Below are 27,332 nucleotides of genomic sequence, written 5' to 3'. Positions count from 1 at the left end.
CAGGTGCCCTCCCTGTGGACAGGTGCCCTCATTGTATCCAGGTACTCTCACCGTAGACAGGTGCCCTCACTATGGACAGGTGCCCTCACTGTGGACAGGTGCCCTCCCTGTATCCAGGTGCCCTCACTGTGGACAGGTGCCCTCATTGTATCCAGGTACTCTCACCGTAGACAGGTGCCCTCACTATGGACAGGTGCCCTCACTGTGGACAGGTGCCCTCACTATGGACAGGTGCCCTCACTGTGGACAGGTGCCCTCACTGTATCCAGGTGCCCTCACTGTATCCAGGTGCCGTCCCTGTAGACAGACAGGTGGCCTCACAGTAGATACATAGGTGCCCTCATTATAGACAGGTGCCTTCATGGTAGACAAATTTAATCTTTGACTATGAAGAATTGTCTTGGAAACCATTAAATGAACCTTAAAGTTTTTATATTTATATTTATATTTAAAAGGCATTTTAGAGTTGGGTGTGGTGGTGCACACCTCGAATCCCAGGACACAAGAGGTATAGACGGGTGGGTCTCTGTGAGCTTGAGGCCAGCCTGAGTTACATAGTGAGCTCCAGGCCAGGTAGAGCTACATAGTGAGATTTTACCTCAAAAACTATTTTAAACTTTTGTCAGTAAAATGAGACAATTAGATGTATAACTTGATGATTAATATAGAACTAGATAAAACATGCATGTGCTCAAAGTTCTGCTTGGCTCTAAGACTTTTATCTCAAAAACAGAAAGATTTGCCATGTGGAGAGATAACTAGGTGGTAAATACACAGGGCTGCTTCCTGCAGCTCTGCCTACAAAACAGTAGTTTGGTCAGGAAAGCAGACTGAGGCTGGTTCCCGGGGCCAAGAACAGGGCAGAAACCCAATGCCCACGGTCAAAAACTAGGACAGCGTGCAGGCTCAGGGGGGTGACCACACTGGAGGCCTGCTGTCTGGGCAGGAGGGAACCAGGAGAGAGCTGGTGCTCAGGATGCCTGCATTCTCTGTGTGAATGTGTGCGTGTGGGGTGAGTGTGTGAGTGTATATATGTGTGAGGGTGTGTGTATGGTGTGAGTGTGTCTATGTGTGTGTGGTATGTGTGGTGTGTATGTGTATGGTATGTGAGTGTGTCTATGTGTGTGTGAGTGTATATATGTGTGAGGGTGTATGGTGTGGTTGTGTCTACATGTGTGTGGCATGAGTGTGTGTGTGTGTGTGTGTGTGTGTGTGTGTGTGTGTGTGTGTGTGTGGTTTCATGTTTCTGGAAGGGATTAAAAAAAAAAAAGACTGATGAGGAAAAAAATGACCCCAAAGGAGTGAAATGTTGAGCCTGCCAGTAGCACTGGACGGCTGTCACCCCTTGTGTGTCCTCTTCTCTGTGCATGACACACAAGTCTGATTAGAAGCCCAGAGTCCAGCCAAAGTCCTCCTCATGGGGATTTCCCTAGCATGTTTTAAGTGACCTGACTCACAGGTATAAATTAACCTTAGTTACCTCAGAACTTCATATTCAACTGACTTTATAGAGCTGCTAGGTATGCATTGAAACTGTTGCCTTGATCCCTCAACATGCTTGTCTTGTTGAGGAAATGCCGTAGGGGTGACGAGACCCACACCCGGCGCTCATCTGTGGATGTCTGAGTAGTTATTCAGACTGGCGGTAAAAGCCACAGACACCTCAACCTGAGCCTTTTATTTACTTATGAGTCTGACATTTGTATGGCTACTGACATGTAACTCAGCCACCAACAGTTTCTAAAAACATCTGGTCAGATCTTCTCTCTTCAATCCAAAAGCTAGCCGCAAGCTGACGGGCACACGCCTGCTGAGACATGTCCAGCACTGAAGGTCACGCGTCTCCAGTTAGACAGCGGCCTGCTTCAACTTCCCTCTGCAGAGCGGAGTCGACGCAAGAGCCTGCTCAGGGAGTGTCTGGACCACAGTGTGGCTGGTGCGGACAGCCGGAGCCAGCCACCCCCTCCTCCAGGGACACTCTGCAGCAGTTTCCAGTCTTTCTTCTTCCAGAAGTCGGCAAGCCCAACTAACCCAGGAGTTTCCTATTCCGTCCTTTTCCTTTTCAGTTTGATACAAATCCCAGCCCCCTTCCTCCAGGTCCAGTTGAAAAGGACCACACCTGTAGTTATCAGCACAGTGTGGCTGAATCCTGGGATGACTTACAAATTCCTACTAAGCGCTAGAGATGAGATAGGGGGACATGAGGGTAAACACCCTTGTCTACATTTAGGAAGCACAGTGTCTGTCATAAATACAACAAAGGACAGACAAACCCAGGCTTGGCATCTGAACCTTAACCAGATGGGTCAAGAACGTGTGACCCAGCTGGCACTCCAGTGAGGGTCTAGTTGATGTTAAGAAGGACACCAATGTTTTTCTTGACATTGGGGCTTGAACAAGAGTGCGAAAAGTTCCAGGCTTCCTCCAGTGAGTCTGAGTTGAAACCAGACAGGATTCATAAGGAAAAGGGAACATGTAACATGTGTGTGAAGACACACACAGACACACACAGACACACACACAGACACACACACACACACGCAGAGCTTTTTCTTTCATTTAGCAAATATTATTTGGGGATAAATTTCAAAGAGTTATAATTTTATATTATATTACTCATTTTGAGTAATTCATTACCTGCTTCTTTGGATTTATTTATTTATTTATTTTCAAGATTATTTATTATATATACAATGTTCTGCTTGCATCTGTGCCTGCCCGCCAAAAGTGGGCACCAGATCTCATTGTAGATGGTTGTGAGCCACCATGTGGTTGCTGGGAACTGAACTCATGACCTCTGGAAGAGTAGACAGTGCTCTTAACCGCTGAGCCATCCCTCCAGCCTGCTTCTTTCAATTTATAATTATCTCCCCCAGCAAGGAAATAATTTTCCATGACTATTGGGTTTATTAGAAATGTACAAAAAATTTTAATAATATATAATACTTTTCTGGAAAAGATCTCAGTTGTGAACTCAAAATAGCTGTATTTTCAACAAAGCAATAAATGTTAACATACATCCTAAAACTTATAAATTTCATTCCTTAACAAGTGATGGTAAGAATCCATTGTTTTTACCCTAAAAATTAGTAACCCACAGAGTCAGATAAATCCCAGCATGTGCTGCCATGGAGTAATGTCATACATACACAGAGAGACACACAGACACACAGACAAAGACACACACACACACGCACGCACGCACGCACGCACGCACGCACGCATGCAAGCAGTGGCTCCTGGTTCCTCAAACAGAACTCTGCTTTGAACATTCTGGAGGCAGAAAAGTTCTTTAGTAGGTGCAGGAGTGGAGGTTAGCGGGCTGGGTTCCCCTAACACTTCCCCACCTTGGGAGCTCATTCTGTGGCCTTTCAAGTTCTCCCTTGGTTAAGGGGCCAGTGCTGCTGTCTGGCTAAAGGCTTGTGAGACACCTCAGCCTCTCACCCTTTCCCTGGGATGACGCTGGAGACACTGCTTTCCTGAGTAAACAGTCCTGGCCACACTGCTGCTTCCTCGGAGCCATCCCCATGTCCTCCGCTGGCACGTAACTCCACATATTGTATTAAATTTGGAGGGGAGGTTTTATCTAGAGCATTGCCTCATCTGGAATGTTCACAAGGCTTCACCGGTCATCCTCCCATGACTGGCATGTTTGAAACACGTGATGACATCACTACTGAGAAATATGCCTCAGATAACTGCACTCACAGAACATAGATCGGGCTTCCCCAAACCACGGTTCCTGAAGAACGGCTCCTGCTCCGCATTTGTGACGACTATCTTTTAAAAAAAAAAACCTTAAAACACTAGAATTCATACGTGTATTAAAAAGGGCAATACAAAGACAAGTCCAGCCAGAAAGTCGAAGCAGCCACAGTGCCGATGAACCCAACACCATCACAGTCACTTAGTGACAACGGCAAAGACTTAAGTCCCAGACTTCTGAAGGCTGGTGCTCTCGCAGCCATGCCCCTGGCAATCAGAAGTGATAAAGGCAGAGATAGTCTTTTGATTTTGCTAATAAGAAACAGATTACTCCTCTTAAGCAGATTAAAGTGCAGTTTCAGAGAAGCTGAATCCCCTTCAGTCAGGTTCTTAAGTTTAATTACAAAAGTCAAACAACTTATTAACTCTGTCTCAAGTGCGATAACAGAATTGATAGGCAAAGAACTCCAGGGGCTGAGAGGGCGGGATTCAAACCTCAAAACCTTCCAATAGAGTTAGAGGAAATTTTTTATTATTTATTTATCTATTCTTGTTTTTTTGCCACTAGCTGGGAGGCCAGAGAGAGCCCAGGGACACACAGCACTTCACCCTCTTGCCCCAGAGCCAGGTGCAGGTCCTGGCACCCTAGCTCACTGCTCTTTATCGCTCCAGCTCCAGGGGATCCAAAGCCTTTTTTTTTTTTCTGGCCTCCTCAGGCACCAGCACACACAATGACAAATAAAATAAACAGAAAACAAGAAAACAAACACACACCCGACTGGTCCTCTTAGCTGGGAACCTTCCTTCTCTGCTGGGTCCTCTGTGGAAAGCATACAAGGTAACATTTCCTTTGCTCAGAACAGAAGCTATCGCCTTACTTTGCTACTTGTATCAAGAAGAGTTGCAGCTGAGAATACCCAGCTTTGCAGAACAATTCTCAGCGTTCCTTGGCCTTATTAGACTTGCACTTAGGCCGCAAAATACCTTCAAGTTGCATTCGTGTCTATAAAGCTTTAAAATTATAACCTACTTTTAAAATGGCAAAGTGGGTTGCTTAAAGAACTCCTTTGGCCTGATCTTTCCCTCTTCTCTTTATGTTCTGGATTCGATGGATAATTGCCTCACTTTTGGCCATACAGAAACTGCACGTCTATTTCCTGAAAAATACCAATTAAACTGCCATCTCAGCATCTCCAGCAGTATCTGTTGGTCTTCGGTGTCAAAGGCCTGAGAACAAATGGCCGGAAGGCTGAGTCTGAAACAGCCCCTGACAGGGCGCCAGCTCGGCACATTCACACTTTAGCTTCAGCTGAGGCTTTTTGCCTGGGCAGAAAGTGGGAGAAAAATAACACATCAACTTTATAATGCTACACAAATGCTAAAGGTTACGATAAAAGTGATGATTTTCCAGGAGACTAATCACTTCCAAAGGTCACTAACATTGTTTTAAAAGGAAGGGGTCTCTCCTTCTAGTCTATGCAGTCCAGATTTCTGCACAGACCTAAAGAAAAGCTTTTAATAGAACAGCACAAAACTGCAGCAAGGGCTGTACTTTCCCGTCCTGGGGTTTTCTTTGGCAATAACATCAGTTTCTATGTGTGTGGCACAAGACGGAAGGTTTATGTGGATTTTTATTTCGCCTCACAGAAATACTATGAAATTAAAAATACTAGTCAATGAGGAAAGGGACTCAGGAGGTTATGTGATGCGTACAAGGTCACACAGTTGAAGCCATGAACTCTGACTCCAAGACTCAACACTTCTGGGCATCCTGGGCTGCACCTGTTTCCTGCCATCATCCCTTGGGGAAGCCGCAGTCTTCTCTTTCAAATATGACTCAAAGCGGTGGTTATTAACCTTGGCTGTAATTTAATATCTTAAAAACACTCCTGCACGAGCCCAATACTTATGCAGGAGTGTGATTTAAATAGGCCCGGGGAAGGGAGTGGTGACTTAAAAAGACAGCGGGCTTCTTTGGGGTGTTTACATTCTGATTGTACCCAGGTAAGTAGAAGCTAGTCCAACGGAGCCCATGGTAGCGCGAGTGCCACAGTCACACTAGGAACTAGTCATCGAGAGAACCAAGTGATTTACCCCAACTCTTAGGAGACCTCAGTGCGAGACACTCAACTGTCTGTGCCATGGAGGGGCCACCACTGGCCAGCAAGAGCTAGCATGAGAGAACAGAATCTGTGACAATGGAGATGGTACATGACAGGAATAGAGTCAGCAAGACTCTGGTTCAGACTGCATTCCTGTCTTGAGGAGCGGTGAGAACTCTGGCCCATCACCCAAGAGGGATGCTGCCTGTAAGGGTTCAGACCTGTGAGAGGAGGAAGCCAAAGGCAGCAGCTGCTGGGAGTTCGGTCATTGTGACTACTGCCAGGGGGCACTGGTAGATTTAAAAAGTGTAAAAAGCAGTATTTACTAGTCAACTGTTTACCACCAGTTTGGCAATTACTAGGGGAGGAAGGTGAGTAAAGCCCTCTCCCACTTCCCATTCTTCCTGCCCCTGGTTTCTAGGAGTGTGTGGTTAAAAGCACCTGCAGTCGTGTTCCTGAGTTCCCTGCGAAAATGATCCTCAACGAAGGAAAATCAAAGGCGGGAAAGAAGAAGTAACAACAGCAACCCCGCTAACGTCTAAACAACCACTTCTCAGCATTAAAGTCGAGGCACATAGCTTCCAATCTAAACATAGGTGCTGGAGAGGGGTGAGGAAAAAAAACATTTGTCTTCATCCTCATCCATTTATGCAATGACTGACACGGGTTAGAGATTTCTTTTTGAAATGCAAACTGAAGAACGGTTCATTTCTTCCATGAAGGGCCTCCAACTAGCAGGCTGAAACAATCGGATGCACCCAGGATATTTTCTCTGGAATCACAAATGTAGAGTAGAAAAGGTCTGGGAGGGAAACAGCTTGGTTCCCAACCAAGACTGCCAGGAGGCCCATGAACTCTATACAAGGAGCTCTCAGTCCTAAGCACACCCAAGAGAAGAGGCGTGGCTGTGCAGACAGAGGGGCCGAGTGGTGGCTTACACTCCACTGCTGCCACTATCAATAGAAGGGGCCTTTGCAGTAGGAGGGGCCAGAGAAGCCCGTCAATCCAGACCTCTCTGTGCACTGAGAGGCAAATCTGGATTCCAACGAAGGGCTCTCACTTCAACACTGCGCTTGCCTCGCACTCGGCGGGCGTGCAGAGCTCTGTGACACTGACAGGCTGGTGTGTGCGCCCTCTTGAGCACTACGCCATCTTTCTAAAGAGTGAGTACACGCAGACCCACGCCCTCTCCACGCGCAGGCGCCAGGCACTTCCACAGTCTGAGCCCCTCCTGCTCTCCGTACCATCTCTCCTCTCCCATCCCCAACTCTCTGGCGTTGCTATTTTTAGGACGAGCCTCCTAACCAGCTCCTTTCACGCACTGATGCTGTTGAAGAGTCTCGGACATTTAGTCTCAGCAGAAATGGAACTAACAGAATCTCCAAGACATGAGAAGAAGGACTCTGCGAAGTCTGTGAACAATTCTCATACAGCTGGATGTATTTTACAGTAAAACCCCCAATGTCCCTAATGTTTTTGGAAAATGAGGTCGGGGTTACTCATGAACAATCTCTGGCCGTGCACTAATAGGGTATTACCAGTCTAGAGCGGAGAGATTGCTGAGTGTACTGGTTTCAGTGTACTGATGACTCAGGATCAGGGGTGCAGTGAGCTGCTTAACGTCAGTGCCCTGGGGCAGTACCCAGCACAAGGCCAACGGTCAAGAGATCCCTGTCGACCGAACAGCAGAGACGGGGACTTAGGCTTCTTTGGTGCCACACAGTTTCATGTTAGAGAAGATGAAGAGTCTGTAAGGCAACAGCTCAGTTGCTAATGACCCCTTCCTAGAGGTCCACGCTTCCCTCTAACATGTTGCAGTTTTCAGTCATAACGGGGACTCGTTTAAAGAAAAGTACTAATACATAAGAAGAAAAGCTTCCCGCGACCCCACCGTCTGAGGCCAGCATGACTGACGGGCGTCCTGGAGTGCATCCTTTCAGGCCGTCCTGTGCGCGGGCACGGCACACCTGACACAGTACCGACTGTCTCCGCCCTCGCCCCTGGGACTGGGAGCTTCCTTTGGTTGCTCTAGGCTTGTTTCTCTGTTTCCTCTTATAGCTCCTGCCCTCCTCCCGTGTCCTCAATCCAGTCCTCGTACAGCTCAGCTCCAATTCCGAGAGGACTCTGTCCCCATTTCCCTCCACCAACATCTCCATCACTTAAGTTGCTTTCCTATGAAGACATCTGGTGTCTGTGTCCTCAGCCTTTCCTTTTCCTCTGGGGCACCTGAACTTGAGGCCAGCAGGTGTATAACCCAGTGCACGTGTCCCACTAGGTCAGGCCACGTGTGTATCCTAGTCTTTGCAACTCTCAAGAGAACGCTACACTACCCTCAAGTCCTCTTGGCTCCCCAACCTCCATCCTACCCCCTAGGCCTAACCCCATCCTTTCTTGACATTCTTTCTATCTTGCCCCAGCTTTATACCACTTGGTCTTTCTACGTCATCTCTGCTCGGATTTACTGCTTCCTGTAGAAACCAAACACGCATCGTTCCTGCCACTGTAGCCAGCCAAGCACTTCTACCTTGCTCATCTTACATTTCTGGAAATGCCCCCCTCTTGCAGAGTGTTCTGATCCTTTAACAATCTCTCTACAGGCCAAATGTCCATCCCTGTTTCTCATTTCTGAAATGGGGAACTTACTCTTCACCTAACCCGAAAGCATGTGTCAGGGAAGTGTTGATTTGCAATTTATCATGTCCAATACCCATTCACTCGTACACTAACTACTTACTGGACACCTCATCTATCAGGGAGTGTGCTGACGATGTGGACCCAGTATCCAGCGAGACGCATGAACCCTGTCCCCATGCAACACAGAAGCCAGTGGGTAAGAGAGGGAAGAACCCATTACATAGTGGTCCCAGTCTCTCATGAAACACAGGCTGAGGGTGTCGCTTAGCGGCTAGAGTGCCTGCCTTTCAGGATGATGACCTGGGCCTCACCCCCAGCACTGCATTTGCCTGGCATGAGGACTCGGTGTGCAATTCCAGAACTCAGGAGGCAGAGGCAGGAGGACCAGAAGAGGTCAAGGTCACCATATACTACACAGCCAGTCTGAGGACATCCTAGGATACATAAGACAGGGCGGAAATTTTTTCAAACAAGGTCCGGAGATATAGTTCAGATATAGTGAGTGCATCCAGGTAGCAGGCCCAGAGATCCATGCTGCACACAGGAAGAAAGGAAAGAAGAAACTCCAGTGGGTCAGGCCCAAGGGAAGAGGGCTGAGATTTGTGGTCCAGGATTCAAGTGGGCAAGAAGTTCAGGGAAAAAAAGGAACAGGCTGCTGGGGGCGAGAATGCAAAGTGCAGCTTTCCTTAGGATACAGGACTCAACCTACACATCCCAGGATGGACAGGAAGATGGATGACGCATCCCCTGCTTCCACCATCAAAGGACTTGCAGCCAACCAAGAGGATGATGATCCATCACACCACATAGAGGGAACCGTGCTCAAAGAGACACAGAAGGAAGGAAACACACACACACACACACACACACACACACACACACACACACACACACATGCCTGGGGAGTCCAGAGCGGGGAGGAGTAGGTCTGGGTTATGTAACAGTACTTACAGAAACAGGTATTTTATTCACCCACATCCAACAGCACACTCTATGGAAAACAACTGTTCCCCAATGCTGCTTCTCTCTCAGTGTTATTTTAAGTGACTGTCAAGCAGACCTGAGCAGGTAAGACTACCTTTTCCGGGTGAGCAATGAAGGCACAGACTTTTAAGCATCCTGCTTTCTGTTGGGAACATAAAACAGGCAACAGAGAAACGAGAACACCCTGCCGTCTCGGCCCACTCCTGCACCATCCAAGCATCTAGAACATAGTAAGAAGTTCGACCATTGCGCCTGACACCTGACTGTCACACCATACAGGGAGCCCTCTGCAGAGACCAAGACCCAAGGACCTTCTCAAGCGCTGCTTCTGCGTCACCGTCTACCCGTCCTTACCCTCTCTGCCTACACTGGATTTCACCCTCAGTAGTCTGCCCCCAAGGGTGTGCAAAGCTGTTTCTGAGAGACCGAGCACCACGAGCCGTGCAGCAAGCACACTGCGTGGGTTGGAATGGATGCATTCCTGGGACCTCCACAGCTCTCAGGAAGGGCACCCCGGGCTCTTGCATCCCTTGTAACTGGAAGAGTGGGGAGCGCCCGCTCACAGCTGCAAGTAGCGGGTACCGCTCCCCAACTTCTGCAAAACGAACTCAAATGTTTCCCCGTCCGGAAAACGGTCAGAGGGACAATGACGAACGAGGCTGAAAGAGCACTGAGAACGAGGCGCAGACCAGAGACGAAGCTACCGACTGGACAGCAGTGGATCCCGGGACGCAAAACCAGAGGTTCCTTCCACGGAGGGCGGGAAGCCTCGCGAGATCTAGGGGTCCGGATCTCGTTGCGTTGCCTAGCGACAAAAGGACGCTCGCTGGCCGGGCCCCCTGGAGAAACCCCACTGTAGAACTAAAGTCTCCTACCATGGGAGAAGAAGGTAGCGGCCGAAGCTGCGGGATCACTAGGGACCTGCAGAAGCTGAAGCAGCAGGCGATGGCGTACTACCAGGAGAACGAGGTCCCGCGCAGGCTGGAGGAGCTGCTCAACTCCACCTTCTACCTCCAGCCCGCCGACGTCTACGGGCACCTGGTAGGGACCAGCGGGGAGAGCTCCCTCCTCCCTCCCTGCCCACGCTGCGGCAGCGCGCTGCGCCTGCGCCTTGAAGTCGCGCCTGCGCGCTCGGGCGGGGGGTGGGGTGGAGTGGGGTCGGGGGTTGGATGGGATCGAGGACTCAGCCCAGCGCCCAGTGACCGCAGCCGGGACCCCGGAGGGACCAAAAGTTGAGGCGCAGAAACGAGTGGCTGGCTCTGTAGCTCGGAAGCCTGGCGCGGCTCTTTGCTATTCCAGGAGCCCGCCTGCCTTGGCTTTTCTATTTTTGGTTGTTAACCTAGCCTTTAACGGCTGAGCCATCTCTCCAGCCCTGCCTTGGCTTTTCTAAAACACACACCTGATGCCGAACTCACCTGCGGGCGGGCATCCAGGCTGGGCGGGCATCCAGGCTGGACCGCCGTCCCAGCCCACCCCGAGGAGGCCTCGGTCCACTGGCTTCCACTGCCAACAGACTTCCCAGATTCCAAGCCTAAGCCACCTGGGTTTGCAAAGCTTCATGCGCCTTGCCTTGGTTGGGTGCTCAGCTTCACGCTGGTTTCACTTGGAGGCGCTTCCCTCTTGGCTGTGGACTAGGCGTCCTTGAGCTCTCCTAGGGCCAGGGCCTCCTACTGTAATCCTTTGAGTTGTTGGGCCGCTGCTGTGCCTCAGAGTTATCCTGTGGGAAGGTACCTGGGCCATCACTCTTTGTTACCTCAGACTCTAGAAACTACAAGGTGAAAACAAAAACCCAATCTCCCTCCTCTAATGGATTTAAGTGATTCACCCCCACCCCACCCCTCCCCGGGAACACTGAGCAATCCTGACACTTAAAACCGCTGTGGGATGGGTGAGTGAAGGCCTGATAAGGATTTCAATCCCTATTGTCTCTTGCTAAAGGAGCTGTTAACGTCCAGTCTCAATTTTAAAAGGACACCTAGCCCTGTCTGGCAGTGTTTCTCCCCAGTCTGTGAAGCACCCAGGCACTGGTTTGTACAGCTCTCTGGGAACTCCTGTACCTTAGTTAGGGATGGCCCTACTTTGCTTTTTATTGCTTTCCTGCATCATTGTGACCACAAGCAACTTAGGGAGCAAATGGCTTATTTGGCTCACATTTCCAGGTCAAGTACATCACAGAGGGAAGTCTGGGTAGGAAGCAGAGGGCGCGGAGGAATGCTGTTTACTCAGTCTGCCTTCTTATACCACCCTGGTCCACCTGCCTAGGGCTGGCACCGCCCATAGTGGTCTGGATCCCCTCCAAATGGCTTGTGCTCTGCCACTTAAACAAAATTGCAATGACTAAGATTTCCGAGAGGCCCCTATGAGTTGGGTAGCATTATGAGCCAGCTGATGGCAGTCAGGTGACACTGTCCTTGTACTTTGACTTCACTGTTAAAAAGCCAGGTAACTGCCTGGGATTGAGGGTGGGATTAAAACAAAATCCCCCTTTATATTTCTTAAATCTGAAGGCATCACAATGTTGTGGAGACCAATGGCTCCCATAACTTGGGAAGAAGCAGCAGGGAGTTGGTTGACTTGCCATAGAAAGCCCTGTATCTAGGTCTCTGTCTTCCTGCCGAGAGAGGTCAGAATACAATACACTGCCCTTTATGTGGAGACTCAGCATGGGCAGAGGTGTGGGGCTAACCTAGATCCAGGCAGGACCCTTGGGGGAGAGGTTTTGTAGGATAGCCGATGTGCCTGGCCTTGTAAGATAAACTCAATGTAGTTCTCTGATTTTTGTTTTGTACCTGTTGAAGGCAAACTACTTTTCTAAACTTGCAAAGCCTCCCTCCATATGCAAGGTAATGGGGAGAGTCATACTGGATGGACTGGGACTCCCAACTCTGCAGGTGGAAATCTCCTGCACCATTCAAAATTTCCCCAAGGTAGGAGGCAGCTTAAATTTGTTCTTTAATGTGTCCTGCTCATTTCTGTACTCGTTAGCAAGAATTATCAATATTGCAGAAACAATGTTTTGAAATTCAATATTTATGATATATATATCATATATATATGTACACATGCTGTTTATTCGTAAGTATTCATAAAAGGTTGGGCCATACAACCAACAATGCAGCATGCTTTATGTTTCAGTGTGACTTTGATAAAAGACACGATGTGCTGACCCAAAAGCAATCCCAGGGGAGAAAGGAAATGAGACAAAAATACCTTTAAAAATTTGATACTATGATGCAATGCATTCTTTACATCTATGTTTGGGTTTATGTGTTTGAGATATGTAGAGTTAACTATTTAAGTAAAGAAAACAATGTATTTAGATAATCTTAATAGCGGGATGTGGTGGTACACGCCTGTAATCCCAGCACTTGGAAGGTGGGGGGCAAGAGGATCAGGAGTTCAAGGCTGCTGTCTTCTGTCATACATAGTGAGTTCAAGGCTAGCCTGGGCTGCATGAGACTCTATTTCTGGAAAACAAAAATAAATTTAAAAATTAAAAACAATGTAACAGTTTAATTCATGTTGTTACCTACTTGTTACACATAAAATCGTCACAGTCTCTGAGAGGAGAATAATTAAGATTGAGTCTGTAGTTGTTTCCTCACAAAGGCAGTGATAGGGAAGCTCAGTGTGGGGAGTTTATACCAGTATTTTAACAAGAAGTCGTCTGAAATGTTTCATGAAGTCAAATTGCTTCAATGTTTCAACAGGTAAGCTAGTAAGTGAAAAAAATGTGTTGTTTCCCCCTTGAAGTTGGTGATAAAAATACCATTAACGTTAAATGTGAGATTAATTCAATTCTGTATCTTCTGGGAGACCTAGAGGAAATGTGGAACATGTTTGTGTCCTTGCCAGTACATCTGTTCCGCGGTGATCCCTGCTCACTTTGAAGTCCTGGAGAACGCTCCGCCAGAAGTGGTAGATGCAGAGGAGGTGGAGAGGGACCTGGCAGTGAGCACAGCTGTGCAGTGGGTCAACGGGTCCATCACAGAGGAGCTGTGGGGTGTGGTCCCCTCCAACCAGGCAGAGGTGGACCAGAGGCTCAGGTACAGCTGCCACTGCAAAATCCTAACAGCTGGCTGTAATCGAGTCCTTGTCTCGGTGTTGCTCCTGCCAACAGAAGGCTCGGGGGAGCAGTGTTTCTTAGACATGTGCCACTCACAGCCCTGTTTTACCGGAGAAATGTAAAATTGCACACGCTTGTAAAGGCCAGAGCTGAACATGTGCTGTCTTCCTTAGCCACCCTCTACCTTGTGTTTTGAGGCAAGGGGTCCTGCTTTAACCTGGAGCTCATCAGTTCAGCCAGACTGGCTTGCCAGTGAGCACCTTTGTCTCTGACTGCCCAGTGCTAAGCTCAGGAGCATGCCTCCCCACGCCTGGCTTCTTACATGGGTGCTGGAGCATGCCTCCCCACGCCTGGCTTCTCACATGGGTGCTGGAGAACTGGCCCTAGGCTCTTGGTGTTTGCATGGCCAATGCTGGCTCTGCTGCCTCCCCACCCTGAGAGACTTCCATGCACAGATATGTAAACTTGGTATGCAAATCAAACATCTACTAGTAACCATGGTTCTTTGGTATATAATTTTACCGTTCATTTAAAGACTAAAGCAAATTTGCACACTAATGAGTTGCATGTGCTTTTTACATTTCGAATGGAATCTTGGCTGAATGTTTGATACTGCAAGAAACAGACAACCTTCAACTTTCTTTGGAGTTCATCAATATTTTTATTTATTTATTCATTTTGTATGCATGAGTAGGGGTGTGTGTGTGTGTGTGTGTGTGTGTGTGTGTGTGTGTGTGTGTGCGCGCGCGCACACACCACATGTGCCACAGCAGCACATTTCCTTCCTCCATGTTGAGTTTCAAGGGTCAAACTCAGGCTGCAAGGCTTGGACACAAGTGCTTTTGCCTGCTGAGCCATTTTGCCAGCCCCAGAGCTGATCAATATTTGATTTTATAATAGTCAAAGCTGAGAATACTGTTTTGTATAAATTCACAGAACGCACAGTTCAAACACCAGAATTATGTTTATAACCACATCAGAAATCGTTGGACAACTCTGCCTTAGTACCAAGCTGAAATTCATTAACATTTTTGACTTTAAAAATCTTTTAAAGATTTATTCATTTTCTTTTATGTATATGAATTTTTGGCCTCCATATATGTATTTGTACTACATGTATGCCTTGCAGCCAAAGGGAGCAGAGAAGGGCCTCCAACCTCCTAGAATTGGAGCTGTAGATGGCTGTGTGCCACCGGGTAGGTAAGTGTCCTCAGCCTTCCTCACGCTTTAATACAGTTCCTCACCCCAACCATAAATTTATTTTCCTTGCTACTTCATAACTGTAATGTTGGTACTGTTACGAACTGCATCTGCGTTTTCTGGGAGTTTTCAGTGAGCCCTGCGAAAGGGTCATTCGGCCTCTCTTGGGTCCCTCTACAAGAGCAGCGCTCTTTTCCTAAGTGCTGAACACCTCCTCAGCCTCCTCATTGGATAGCTGTTTCTGAAACTCAAGTCAGCAACTCATTTAAAAAATCAAACATTCTAACAGTGCAGCACAAAGACACACGGATTCTATGTTTCCCTGCTGGGGAAGATAGTAAACGTTTTCGTTTTGCATAACTAAACCATGATGTTTCTGTAAGTTCAGGAAGCTTTTATATACAAGAAAACACTACGATTTCAAATGTACACTAGTCTTCAATCTGAGGTTATTTCAGGCTGCATCATTGGTGTTGTGTGGCGTGACATCGCAGAATATACACATGTGTTGGAACCCAAAGTCACACGATGTACGTGGGTGAGCAAGTACTGCCCCAAACACTTCAAATCCATTATGTGTTTGATTTGGAATAATTCTCAGTCATAGCATGTTCAGAAATCTTTTGCAGTTATCAAATACTTGGCATCCTTCAGCATTTGTTTACGTGACCCCATGGGTAGTTGTCACCCACAGATGAAGAAGCTCGCTGGACTGCAGACTGGGGAGACAGAGTTTAAACAGCAAGAGTTCCCCGAAGTCTGGTTTTCTCTGAAAGTCCTGCTACTGCACTCTCCCCCTGTAAGGGACAAGGGTTTCTGCTGCACAGAACTCCCCTGGGTTCATCAAAGAATGTTCTTAGGATAATGATCAGGTCACAAATCCAGAGAAATGTCCTCCCCCTGTTTGAGGCCACCATGGCGCTCTCAACCCTGTCCTGCGGACTCAGTGGCCGCTGCTTACACTGTCCTCCAGCCACAACCAAGGTGCAGGCCTCCTGCAGCCCAGGATGGAGCTTGGTTAACTCAGAGAGCCAGCAGGGTTGAGTAACCCTCCTTCACTGACACACTAGGTAAAGGGTTAGGGTCACCTTTCCTTTGGGGAGAGACTTCAGCTCCCTCGGCCAGGCAAAGGCAACTGCAGCCTCTTAAGTTTATCACTCTGCTGTAAGCAATGTCATGCTGGGGGCTTTTGTTTTGTTTTGCCTCAGAGTTGGATGATGACCTTGGGGAGGGGGCCTTGAATTTTCTCCTTCTTCTTCTTCTTCTTCTTCTTCTTCTTCTTCTTCTTCTTCTTCTTCTTCTTCTTCTTCTTCTTCTTCTTCTTAAATTTAAATGAGACACCCTTACTTTTGCTTTTTGGCCACAGCTTCTACTTTGTTTGTTCTTCTGGAGTTTGTCCCCCAAACCTTCTATCTGGGCTAATTTCATATTCTTCTGTTTTTGAATTATTTTTATTGATCTCTCTCTCTCTCTCTCTCTCTCTCTCTCTCTCTCTCTCTCTCTCTCTCTCTCTCCCCATCCCTTCCTTCCTCCTTCCTTCCTTCCCTCCCTCCCTCTCTGTCTCTCTTTTCCCCCATAGAAGAGAGATTGATAGAGGGAGAGGGAGAAAGAGTGGGAAAGAGAAAGACAGAGACAGAAAAGGAGGGAAGGAGGAAGGAGGGAGCAAGAGAGAGCGAAGGAGAGAGGGGGGAGAAGGAGGAGGAAGAGGGAGAGAGGACGAGATCTTTTGGAAAGGATGAGAAAGGGATGAGGGATGCAGCGTTTTTGAACTCTTTCCTGAAGCGTCAGCACTTTGCCCTCGTGGTTGAGGCTTTGGCTGAGTATAGAATTTTCTGTCCTGATGAGGCTCCTTCAGTTCTTCAGAAGCCTTGCCCGCTACATCAACCCCATTGTGTGGGGTCCCACTTCTCCTTACCTTGCTGCACATCACAAACACCTCTCTATCATAAGCACCCTAATGCTCCCTAACCCTTAACCATCCTCTGCCTAGGACTCAAGCCCATTGTTTCTGTGCCTCACCCTTTCACTCTACAACACTCCCATATTAACAGTCAAAACCGTAACAGAACCTTCCACCTAGCCCAGGGCCTTTGCTCCACTAACCCTGCCTTTATTCCTGTACGCCCTTAAGTCTCTCACCCTTGGGCTGTCCTCTCCGTTTTCCCTGACAACACTATTTCCAGTCCTAAATCGTGAAGACACTTTCTTCTCAATACCCATGAGGTGCGCTTCCAAGAGCCTTTCGCTCCCCATAGATGGATCCTAATACTCACCAACTGCAGCCGGCCTGGACTGGCCTTCCCCGGGGAATCAGGCGGTTCCCACCTTTTAGGCCGAGCACTTGCTACAGACCTAGCCTGCTTTCTCCCTCTTTCCTCCCACTTGCTGCAGTATATGAATAACCTCCTCCTCCTTTGCAGTCCTTTCCTCTCTGGTAGCCAATCTAATGCACCGCCTTGCTCCTCAATTTCCTCAGTTCCAAAAGTTACCAGATCTCACCTTCTAGCGCTCAGGTCCCCAAATCACCTATCTTAAATTCTCTCTCTCCCCAAGTCCATAAGCACCTCACTTTAGATCACCTTGCCCTTCTCTGCTTTTTATCTCTGTTGTCATAGCCAATTTCCTCCACGCCTAAATGCCTAAGTTCTCACTCCTGACGCATTCCCTACACCAGGCCAGCGCTGGACCTCCTCCTTCCTCCCACCCACAAATGCTTTCTTTCTTTCTTTTTTTTTTTTAAAGATTTTATTTTTTATTTTATTTTTTTATATTTTATTTAATTTTAATTTATGTCTTGGTGTGGGAGTGTCAGATCTTGGGGTTACAGACAGTTGTGAGCTGCCATGTGGGTGCTGGGAATTGAACCTGGGTCCTTTGGAAGAGCAGGCAGTGTTCTTAACCACTGAGCCATCTCTCCAGCCCCACAAATGACTTCTTAAAGGTTCTCCTTTCTACTCTGGGCCTCTGCCCCCCAGATCTATGCTAACCTTTCTATCCTTACACTTCCAACGCACATAAGCATTTCCTAAGACTGACCTTTACCCCTGTGGCCAACCTCTCCAAAACTCTAGACAGCACCTTCTGGAGCTGGCCTCCTTGTCCACTGATCTCTAAATCTAAAAAGCAAACTCTGGGATTCCCCTCTCACAATCTATTGATTCCTCCCTCACCATCTATGACCACCAGTCTCTCCCTCAAGGCCTACCTTACAGAGGAGTCCAATCTCTCCCCCCGTCTTAGATTCTGTCTCTTTAAGCTTGTCTTATCAGGAACTCATCCCTCACCTTTCTCATCTGTCCTTCCCTCAACCCACCCTCACTTACCTCTTTGCCGTAATGTTCTCCAGGTTTTTTCACTCCTATCAAAACCCTCTCAGAGACCCCCTGCCATCCTTCTCATACACAAGAAGATCCTCTAGCTACTTCCGCCTACACTTTTATATGGTTGGCAACTCCTTCCTGTCAGACGGCCACATCAAACTGACCCCTTCATTATCAGTATTCATCCTCGACTTCTCGCTCCTGTTCCCTCATGCTCACCTAGTCCCCACAAAAAGCATCTCTCTTCTCACATTCCAACTTTTTCTCTGTCCAAATGGTGACCCCAAATCTACCACCAACTGACTCCCCTAAATTCATGAACTGTCTAGACGTTCTCAGACATGTAACAGTGAACAAATGCTACACTCGCAGTTACAAGCCATCTCTCTGATTCTCTCTCCCCCCTCCCCTCATGGCCGAGCCTAGGGTCAAGGTCATCCAACAAACTCCTCGTCTCACTGGCACCTCCTTCAGTGCCCCCCACCACCCTCTCTGCGCCTTTCTTCAAAAGCCACCAGTTCTACCCAGCATCTGACCACTTGTCCCATTGATGATCCAAGTCCCACTTTGGGAACCAAAGCTAAGTTCTCTGAACCAGTTCACACCAACCCCCAAAACCTGTTAGAGACCGTCCCTCCCACCATTTGCCGAGAGCTTCCCCAATCATGTTCCTAAAATATCTCAATTTCCGAACCCACCTGAACACCCCAGGGAAGACTATTCTGACGTAACAAAAGCTTTTGAAATTATATTCTCCCCAGCACAACCAGGCCTTGCTTTCAAATAACAGATGCTCCCCAATTAACCTTATACAGCCAATCTAAATCCTCTGGCTCCTCTCAAGAACTCTCAAACAGATGCCAGACAAGTACCCCTGCCAACCAACAGCCTAAGACTTCCCACCTGCTGCCTGTTCCTACGGATATGATTTTCCCCTTGCCCTGGCCTTGGGACTCTGTCTACCAGGACCTTGGACTCAACTTCCTATCTACCAGGACTATGAACATAACAGTTTCAAAAGTACATCCAAGAAAATATTTTGTTCTAAACTCCTTAACATTACCTCTGTTCCTGGTCTACCTGTTCCAACAGTTTTCAAATCAAGTACCAACTGCCCCAGCAGCTCCAGTGGCAGCCCCAGCTGTTTTCTCAAAATCTACATCCTGGTCCAGCCTCCCAGACTACACCTGCTTAGCCTCAGATGGCCTTGCAGAATCTGGACAGTGCCCGACAGCCTGGTCTTCCCAGCCCTGACCAACATCCCAGCTTCCTTGCCTCCCCTGAGGATGATACCCCAAAATCATCAGGAAGCAGCCTGAGAGAACAACTTACCAACACCCAGGAACCCAATAATAAAACAAAACAAAAAGGTATGAGTGAAGAGACTCTCGCCAGCCCGAGCACAGCAAGCGTGGCTCTGGCCTGCATTGCCTTTCTCGCCCATTCCCTCCGCCATGTTTAAAACCCTTACTTGCATTCTAAAGCAGCCTTTATTTGACCGCTTCCTCCTCCTGAGGCTGACTACCAAGGTCCAGCAATCAAAAGCCCCCTTCAGCTCATCCAGTTAACACGCCCTATTAAATTAAACACCTTCTCCTAACACAGGGTTTCCCCTCTTATCTTTATGAACTGCCATTTTCTTATGGCCCATGGTCCGTCTTCTCTCCCCAGGGGCAGTCCTTTGCCTCCCTAGGGGACGAACTGCCCTGCTCCCTCTCCCTCTGTCTTCCATCTTTGTCCTGTAACCCTGCTCTCTGTCTCTTTGAGGCAAATAAATCTCCTTTTGCTGGGAATTTGGTCTTGGACATTCAGAGCTGATACCAACTTTACAGGATTATTAATAAGTCTAATGCAAATCTGATCTGATTCTCATGGAACATTTTTATGGAATATTTTTGTGTTTTTTTTTTTGAGGGGGCTCTTTGGAAGCTGTTGTCTTTTTATTCGAGCATGTGGGGGAGGTGGTAAAATGTTGCATTGTTGTGTCTACTAGGGGTTTCCCAAAAGTTTTTTTAAATACATGCTCATTGTAAGTCATGCATACCTGCCCCCATCAACAGGAACAAGGGAACATGGAGCGTTCACCCTGCTCTTGCAGAGCATCTAAGCTGCATTCCCAGCTCTCACATGAAGCAGTTCACAGGTTTCGTGGGCGTGTGTGTGAATGTGTATGTGTGAGTGTGTGTGTGAGAATGTGTGTGTGTGTATGTGAATGTGTGTGTGTGAGTGTGTGTGTGAATGTGTATATGTGTGTGTGAGTGTGTGTGTGAGAATGTGTGTGTGTATGAATGTGTATGTGTGAGTGTGTGTGTGAGAATGTGTGTGTGTGAATGTGTATGTGTGAGTGTGTGTGTGAGAATGTGTGTGTGTGTGTGAATGTGTGTGTGTGTGAATGTGTGAGTGTGTGTGTGAAAATGTGTGTGTGTGTGTGAATGTGTGTGTGTGTGAATGTGTGAGTGTGTGTGTGAAAATGTGTGTGTGTGTGTGAATGTGTATGTGTGAGTGTGTGTGTGAAAATGTGTGTGTGAGAATGTGTGTGTGTGTGTGTGTGTGTGTGTGTGTGTGTGTTTGGTTTTTTGGAGACAGGGTTCCTCTGTGCACCCTTGGCTGTCTCTGTGTAGACCAGGCTGTCCTCGAACTCACAGAGATCCACCTGCCTCTGTCTCCCTAGTGCTGGGATGACAGACATGGGCCACTGCACCCAGCTATACACACACTTATAAATAAATCTCTTGGTAAAGGGAGAAGGGAAAGACATCTTTACAACACTGTTTTCACTAAGGAGTCTTGAATGGTTTGGCTTCTGAGTGTCATTTATACAAAAAGAAAATCTAGTCACCCTTAATCAAATTATATCTTCAAATTTTATTTTGAAAGTATGAAAGAGCTCAGATAATTTAAATGATGAGCATTGCTTTCCAGGAAAAATGAGTTAAATTCCTGGGGGAAAAATGGCTTCGACACCATCATTACTTTTTATTAACCTTGGAAATTAAAGCTGATTTGTTCTTCATTAGCTTAAAAATCATACTATTGAAACATACCAGGGTCAGCTCTAAAACATGACATCCTTTTGTAGAATCCTATGTTTCCTGCCATCCAGGGTCTTCTTTGAAAATAAAGTACAAGAAGACAAAGAGAACAAAGAATTGGAAAGGATCGCAGAGGAGCCAGTGCACGTGCCCCCACCTTCAGTTCCTCCACCACCTCCTCCACCTCCCTCCAAAAAGAAAGGGCAGAAGGCAGGTGAGTGGCTGTCACGGCTGACACCGTTAGTTGCAAAGACACAAGAGGGAAAGGCTGGGCTTTGGGGTGCGCAGCACCATTCACCTCCCCGGAAGCTGCTCTGCAGGTAGACAGGGTTTTACCCCACCCTACCCTCTCTTTTTATTTGGGAAACAAAACAACTGTGCTCTTATTCATAGGTGAGCACTTACCGACCAAAATACCTTAAAAACAGTTGTGGGGGGAACTAGGTAAAGGAGGTGGGAGAGGAGGCCAGGGATCTGCCCCTTCTCGAAGGTTCCTGTGAGGCACCCCACAATAAAAAGTCTGCTTTAATAGAAGCAAGTTCTATTTGCATATCTATCTGTTAAGCCGAGAATCATGAGGAGAAAAGATCAAAGCCAAGATTGTTCAACTAAAGCTGTGTTTGGGGTGCACCCAGGACTGGGCAGGTGGCTGTCATCTCACCAGCTGGGATCTGAGAGAGCAGCCCGTGCGGTTTTCTGGAAATCCCTTTTTATTTGTTTGTTTGCTTGTTGATTTATATATTTATTTATTTTTGGTTTTTTTCGAGACAGGGTCTCTCTGTGTAGCCTTGGCTGTCCTGGACTCGCTCTGTAGACCAGGCTGGCCTTGAACTCACAGCAATCCGCCTGCCTCTGCCTCCTGAGTGCTGGATTAAAGGCGTGGGCCACAACCGCCCAGCTGGAAATCCCTTTTATAAGGGAGATAAGGTGCTCACAGGGCAAGAGAGTTGGCCGTGCTGTTAGAAATACACAGTGAAAGGGAAGGAGGAAGGTAGGCTGTACATCGTGGACTGGGGGCTCTAGTCTAGTCAGGGAAAAACATGTTTTGCAGTTTACATTCAGATCGAAGAAACAGAAACTTAATTACAAATAGAAACCTTAACTTGCAAAGACTTAACACAGGACAAAGAGGAACTTATTCTTAACTGCACATAGAACCTTAACCTACAAGGTATATTTTAACTGTTTTGGTCTCATATATCAGTTAGCATTTGTTTTAAAAAGCTTTGCTTCAATCTGTCCTCTGCTTTACATTTCCAACAGCGCTAAAGGTGGCTCTTCCAGTCTGTTAACACTAGAACTGCTCCTAGCAGCATGACTGTGTGTACATCTGCTGGATCAGAGCATGCCCCTAAGGACTCATTGGCGGTAGCTAACATGACCCCAGGCACATCTGAACACCCAGTTAAAATGTGGATTTCAGTAAATAAGAAAACAATAGACCAGGAAAGAGCTAACATCACGAAAACAGCATCCTTCATCTCACGGCTTCTGCTGCTGAGGTTCAGACAGGGGACCAGAACGGACCAAAGCAAAATAATTATGTAGGAGCAGTCTTTCCCCAGATGATGTGGTGGACACTACTGAGCAGTAGGAAGGGGTCACCGATGAGTGGCCATCTGCATTGCTTTGACTCACAGAACTGAGAGCTGAAGGGAAGAGAAGAGAAAGATGGAGACAGGACTGCTCACTGCTACCCACGTGCATCCTCTCTGCACTGAGGACTTGAGGTCACCCTGGGGAAGAGCAGGAGGCTGGATGCATAGGAGGGACTTTGATGTGCACAGACAGGCTGCCTGGAAGCTGGCAGAGCAAACACGGATGAGGATTTGGGCAGCCTGCTGGGCTTGGTGCCTTGTTAGTGGTGGTGAGCAAGCACAGAGCAAAGCACGGCTTTGGGTTTAGAGAGAGACAGGAAGTCAGGGAAACTCACGAAGACCTACGTGTTCAGTGTTAGGTCCACGCCGACTCCTCACATAAAGAGCAGGGGCTGGAGTTCCAAGACTCTAAATTAAGCCAGCATCCACTTCCTGCATCATACTGGGCAATAATGGGCAATGTGGTCTCTCAACCACAACAAGCACCAGGTTTCCTACACAGGGGTGTGGGAGTAGCAGTCACCCAAACGGGTGTAGGGGTAGCAGTCACCCACACAGGGGTATGGGGGTAGCAGTCACCCACACAGGGGTGTGGGGGTAGCAGTCACCCACACAGGGGTGTGGGGGTAGCAGTCATCCACACAGGGGTATGGGGGTAGCAGTCACCCACACAGGGATGTGGGAGTAGCAGTAGCTATGGCTTATGATTGGTGCCACCAGTTCATGGTGACATCATTAGGCAGAATCCAGGGCTAAGTTTGCTAATCTGTAAGGTCTTCAAAATCTTTAGAGACATACAGAATATGGCATTTAAAGTTATTTTAAGGATTCATTGACAATGAGACAGGTTAACTCCTGGCAACACCCAGCCTACCTCAAAGAGGAGGATGAGCATCAAGGAACTTCCTTATGGAGATGGCTTCAAATGTGGCAAACAAGCTACTGGGCAAAATGTGCCCCTTTCTGCCACAGAAAGAATTCTGCCTAAAAATGGGCAAGCGTGGATGCAGACAGAGTCAGCAGCCAAACTCTGCCAAGACAGGGTACCCAAGTCCTTACAGCTATGTCTGCCTCACAATAATGTCTGTCAGATATATTGAGCAGGAAGGCTGAAGACGATGCTCCAACGTTATAGAGAGTGTTGGGTGATTGTTCATGCGACAAACTGGTTTTACAATTAAGCTTAGTTATTTTGGAGTCAAGATGTGTTTAGATCTAGATGGATGTTTTAAGTTGGTAGTGATGAGATATGATAGATACGGGTTTTCATTCAGAATTTTAGATGCACCAAGATAGGAAAGATGTTTTCTTCAAGTTTGCCAAATACAAATAACCAAATCACTATGAATGTAAATTTTATATAATTGTGGATTGTTTCTTGGTTCTTCTTACTGTAGGTAGTTTATTGCACATATGTGTAATAATGTAAATATATATGTTAAAAAAAGAAAAAAATTTTGCTAATCTGAAAATCCCTGGGAGCCAAGAAGGATCGTCCAGCCCTGGCCTCTGCACTGGGTCTTTGGTGAGCTCAGCATTAAAATGTGGTTTTATTATAATGAGACTTGTAGAAAGGCATCCTTCCTCTCGTCTGCTTTCCCCTCCAGGACGAAGGGACACTCTTTTGGAGAAGCCGATCATACCCCCAGAACCCCCTGAACCGGTCCTCCATGGCAGCATGGCCATAGGGGCTGTGTCACTAGCAGTTGCCAAAGCCAGCGCCAGCCTGGCCAATGTTCCTCTGTACATGACCATTGCCTTACTGAAGCATGGCCAGGTCAGTGACTGTTACGTCCACCGCTGCACGGGGCCGGGAATGTGGCAGTGCAGTGGACCACCGTCCTCATCCTCCCTTGCTTTTCCGGCCTTCCAGGAGCAGCCTTCGACGTTCACTATGCCTTTGCTGATGGGAACTGTGCTCAGCTGTGGGAAGTCATCACCTGGGAAGCTACATCTAATGAAAGAAGTGATCTGCATACCCAATCCTGGATTAACGACCAAACAAGTACCTCAGAGATCCCCCCCAACCCCAATCCTCCATGATTGGTGAATTTTAGGGCAGAGCAAGGAAAAGGGAGTTAAATGTTTGAAACGGCATTTTAGGAAATCCAGTAGGCAGGCAGGAAGCGAGGACACAGACAACAGGGACCTGCTGTTTTGGACAGCCGTGGCTCCTGTTGCTGACTCCCAGGAACAAGGTTTATATGGAAAAGCCATCACCTGAGAGCGCCAAGAGTGCTTTCCCACGGCCTCTTCTGTCGGCAAGAACTCCAAGCTAGCGGGGCAGTCCAGGACCCATGGGGTTTGCTTCTTATGTAATGTGAAGTGAACACATCCTGCATCAGAGCTTCAGTTCTTGGCTGTGCTGATGGCGTCTTACCTTGCCCCTCGGTGCCCAGAGAGTCCATATGCCCCTTTGAGTCCTCTACCAGTTAGGCATTAGACATAACTGCTAAGGTTCATGCGATGGTGGACGCTTTCAGGAAAAGGCAGAGCCTCTCTCCACCCTTCCTGCAGAGTGAACGTTTCCAGAGTTAGTGGAAATAAGCTCCATAAAGGCTCCGCCTGCTTTCCCTGCGGAGAGAGTACCTTTTAAACAAAATTATCATTTCCTCACAATTTTACAAATTTCAGGTGAGTCGAGTTTATATGTGACAAACCGGATGCCAGATTCTGCCAGACCATATTCAGACCTTGCTGTAGGCTGCGCTCTGAGTTACTATCTGCCCGTGCTGCTGGGAGGGGGCGGGGCTGCTGGGGGGCGGCAGAGCACTGAGCATGTGTCTGTATGCGCACCGTGTGTATGCAGTGCCTGAGGAGGCCAGAAGAGGGTGTTGGATTCTCTGGAACTGGAGTTACAGACAATTGTTAGCAGCCATGTAGATGCAGGAACTGAGCCTGCATCCCTTACAAAAACAAGCGCTCTTACAGATGAGCCCTCTCTCCAGCACCCATGCTCCACTTTTTAAGTGGCTAATCAGAGCCTGTTGCTCCCTCAGCCCAACAGGGAGGGGGGCAGAGATTAACATTTGAATAAATCTTACTGTGTGAACCACACCCCCCACTAATGGTCCTTAGCAGGGAGTGCATGAACAGTCTAAGGAAACACTGCCATAGGGGATGAGTTTCATATTTAAAATCTAAAGCCACTGATGCTGACACCCGCCGACAGTTGCACACCACGGCTGCTCTGCTTGCAGGGTATGGAGTTGCTTCTGGAGATTCAGAAACAAGTCGCCAGAGCAATGGAGACGGTATGTAAAGGGGCCCGTGGTACTTACTGTCGCTCCAATCCAGCCTGCAGTTCATCTCGGAAGTGAATTAGTATTGTTGTTGTTGCTATGGAGAATGTGTTTGTTTGCTTTGGGTTTTCCATCCACACCAAGGTGTCCTGGTTAACTTTCCTGTTGCTATGATAAACACCATGGCCGAAAAAGCAACCTGGGAGGAAAGGGTTAACTCAGCTTCTACTTCAGGTAACAGCCCTTCACTGAGTGAAGTCAGGGCTCACACAGGAACCTGGAGCAGAAGCCATGGGGGACGCTGCTTCCTGGCTGGTTCAGCTTCCTTCCTTCCTTCCTTCCTTTGTTGCTTTGCATAGTCTTTACATTTAATCATTTAAAACCCTGTCACATTATCCTGTGTCCATTACATAGAACCAACATTACCGCGCCTGTTTAAATTATAAGGGGGAAAAGCACTATGTACAAACCCAGCCACGATGGCCATGAAGGAGTGGGCGGGAGGAAGAGGAGGAGTACCTGGGTACCAGGAAGGACTAGGAGAAAGAAAAACCGGCCTGGAGAGACGGCTCAGAGGTTAAGAGCACTGGCTGCTCTTCCAAAGGCCCTGAGTTCAATTCCCAGCAACCACTTGGTGGCTCACAACCATCTATAATGAGATCTGGTGCCCTCTTCTGGTGTCCAGAAACACAGGCAGGCAGAACACTGTATACATAATAAATTAATTAATTAAAAGGAAAAAGAAAAAACGAGGCTCCCAGGTAGGAGGGAACTGATTGTCTGATGGGAGGGGTGCACATTAACAGAGGGGGTTCAGGGAGCAGCCTAGGGATGACACCACCCACTGTAGCCTAGGCCTCCTATACCAATTAACAATAAAGGAAAGCCTCCTGCCTGGAGGTGCTGGCATGAGCCTTTAATCCCAGCACTCTGGAGGTGGAGACAGGGCAGTCTAGTGAGTTCCAGGCCAGCCTGGTCTACAGAGCGAGTTCCAGGACAGCCAGGGCTACACAGAGAAACCCTGCCTTGAAAAATGAGAGAGGGACAGAGAGAGAGAGAGAGAGTGTGAGAGTGAGTGTTTGACAATTGAAGCTGCCTATGACCTAAGTGCATGTGTGGCTCATGGAATGGATCTGTCTTCCAAGGATGTTGAACAGTCCCATTTTAGTTTCCGAGATGGCTGGCTCTTTGCCAAGACCATCATTTCGGACATTAGAGTCCCTCAGAAAATCAAGTCCACCTTGATTTTACTCTGTGAGTAGTGGGCCTGCGAAAGTAAACCCCGCAGTGGCGGGTAGTAGTTCCCAAGATCAAGAGAGGGTTTGGTGTCCTTCCGCACCGACCAGCAGTTGCTGACGTGGCCTGTGTCTGCTTAGAGCAGAGTAAATGTGCAGGTGAGAGGGCAGAGGGCGGAGGGCGAGGATGAGCCAGAGATGCAGGTGAGCCTGA

General features: G+C 47.8%; 2 protein-coding genes across 4 annotated transcripts in view; one reads left to right on the top strand and one right to left on the bottom strand.

Annotated features, from left to right (window-relative positions):
- HSPA12A (heat shock protein family A (Hsp70) member 12A) overlaps window positions 1-10,437 on the bottom strand; it is a 160,690-nt gene extending 150,253 nt beyond the window's left edge. Inside the window, exon 1 of the mRNA XM_084772839.1 lies at window positions 10,301-10,437. Coding sequence (XP_084628965.1) covers window positions 10,301-10,303 — 3 coding nt within the window. The 5' untranslated portion in view covers window positions 10,304-10,437. The remainder of the gene's footprint in view (window positions 1-10,300) is intronic.
- The window catches only part of ENO4 (enolase 4), a 28,734-nt gene continuing 11,633 nt past the window's right edge, over window positions 10,232-27,332 (top strand). The window contains exons 1-7 of one of the 3 annotated variants that reach the window (XM_084772845.1): window positions 10,232-10,466; window positions 12,224-12,352; window positions 13,281-13,471; window positions 21,115-21,257; window positions 24,249-24,418; window positions 24,515-24,646; window positions 25,842-25,895. In XM_084772845.1, the coding sequence (XP_084628971.1) occupies window positions 10,302-10,466; window positions 12,224-12,352; window positions 13,281-13,471; window positions 21,115-21,257; window positions 24,249-24,418; window positions 24,515-24,646; window positions 25,842-25,895 (984 nt within the window). In that variant the 5' untranslated portion in view covers window positions 10,232-10,301. Of the gene's footprint in view, window positions 10,467-10,876; window positions 11,201-12,223; window positions 12,353-13,280; window positions 13,472-21,090; window positions 21,258-24,248; window positions 24,419-24,514; window positions 24,647-25,841; window positions 25,896-27,332 lie in introns of those variants that run through there. The other 2 variants (XM_084772844.1, XM_084772846.1) reach the window with 2 other exon arrangements.

The sequence above is a fragment of the Acomys minous genome (genome assembly GCF_964271855.1).
Source record: "Acomys minous genome assembly, chromosome: 2".
In the NCBI taxonomy this organism is placed as follows: Eukaryota; Metazoa; Chordata; class Mammalia; order Rodentia; family Muridae; genus Acomys; species Acomys minous.
Note: the sequence above shows the minus strand (reverse complement) of the source record. Positions and strands in the feature narration are given on the sequence as shown.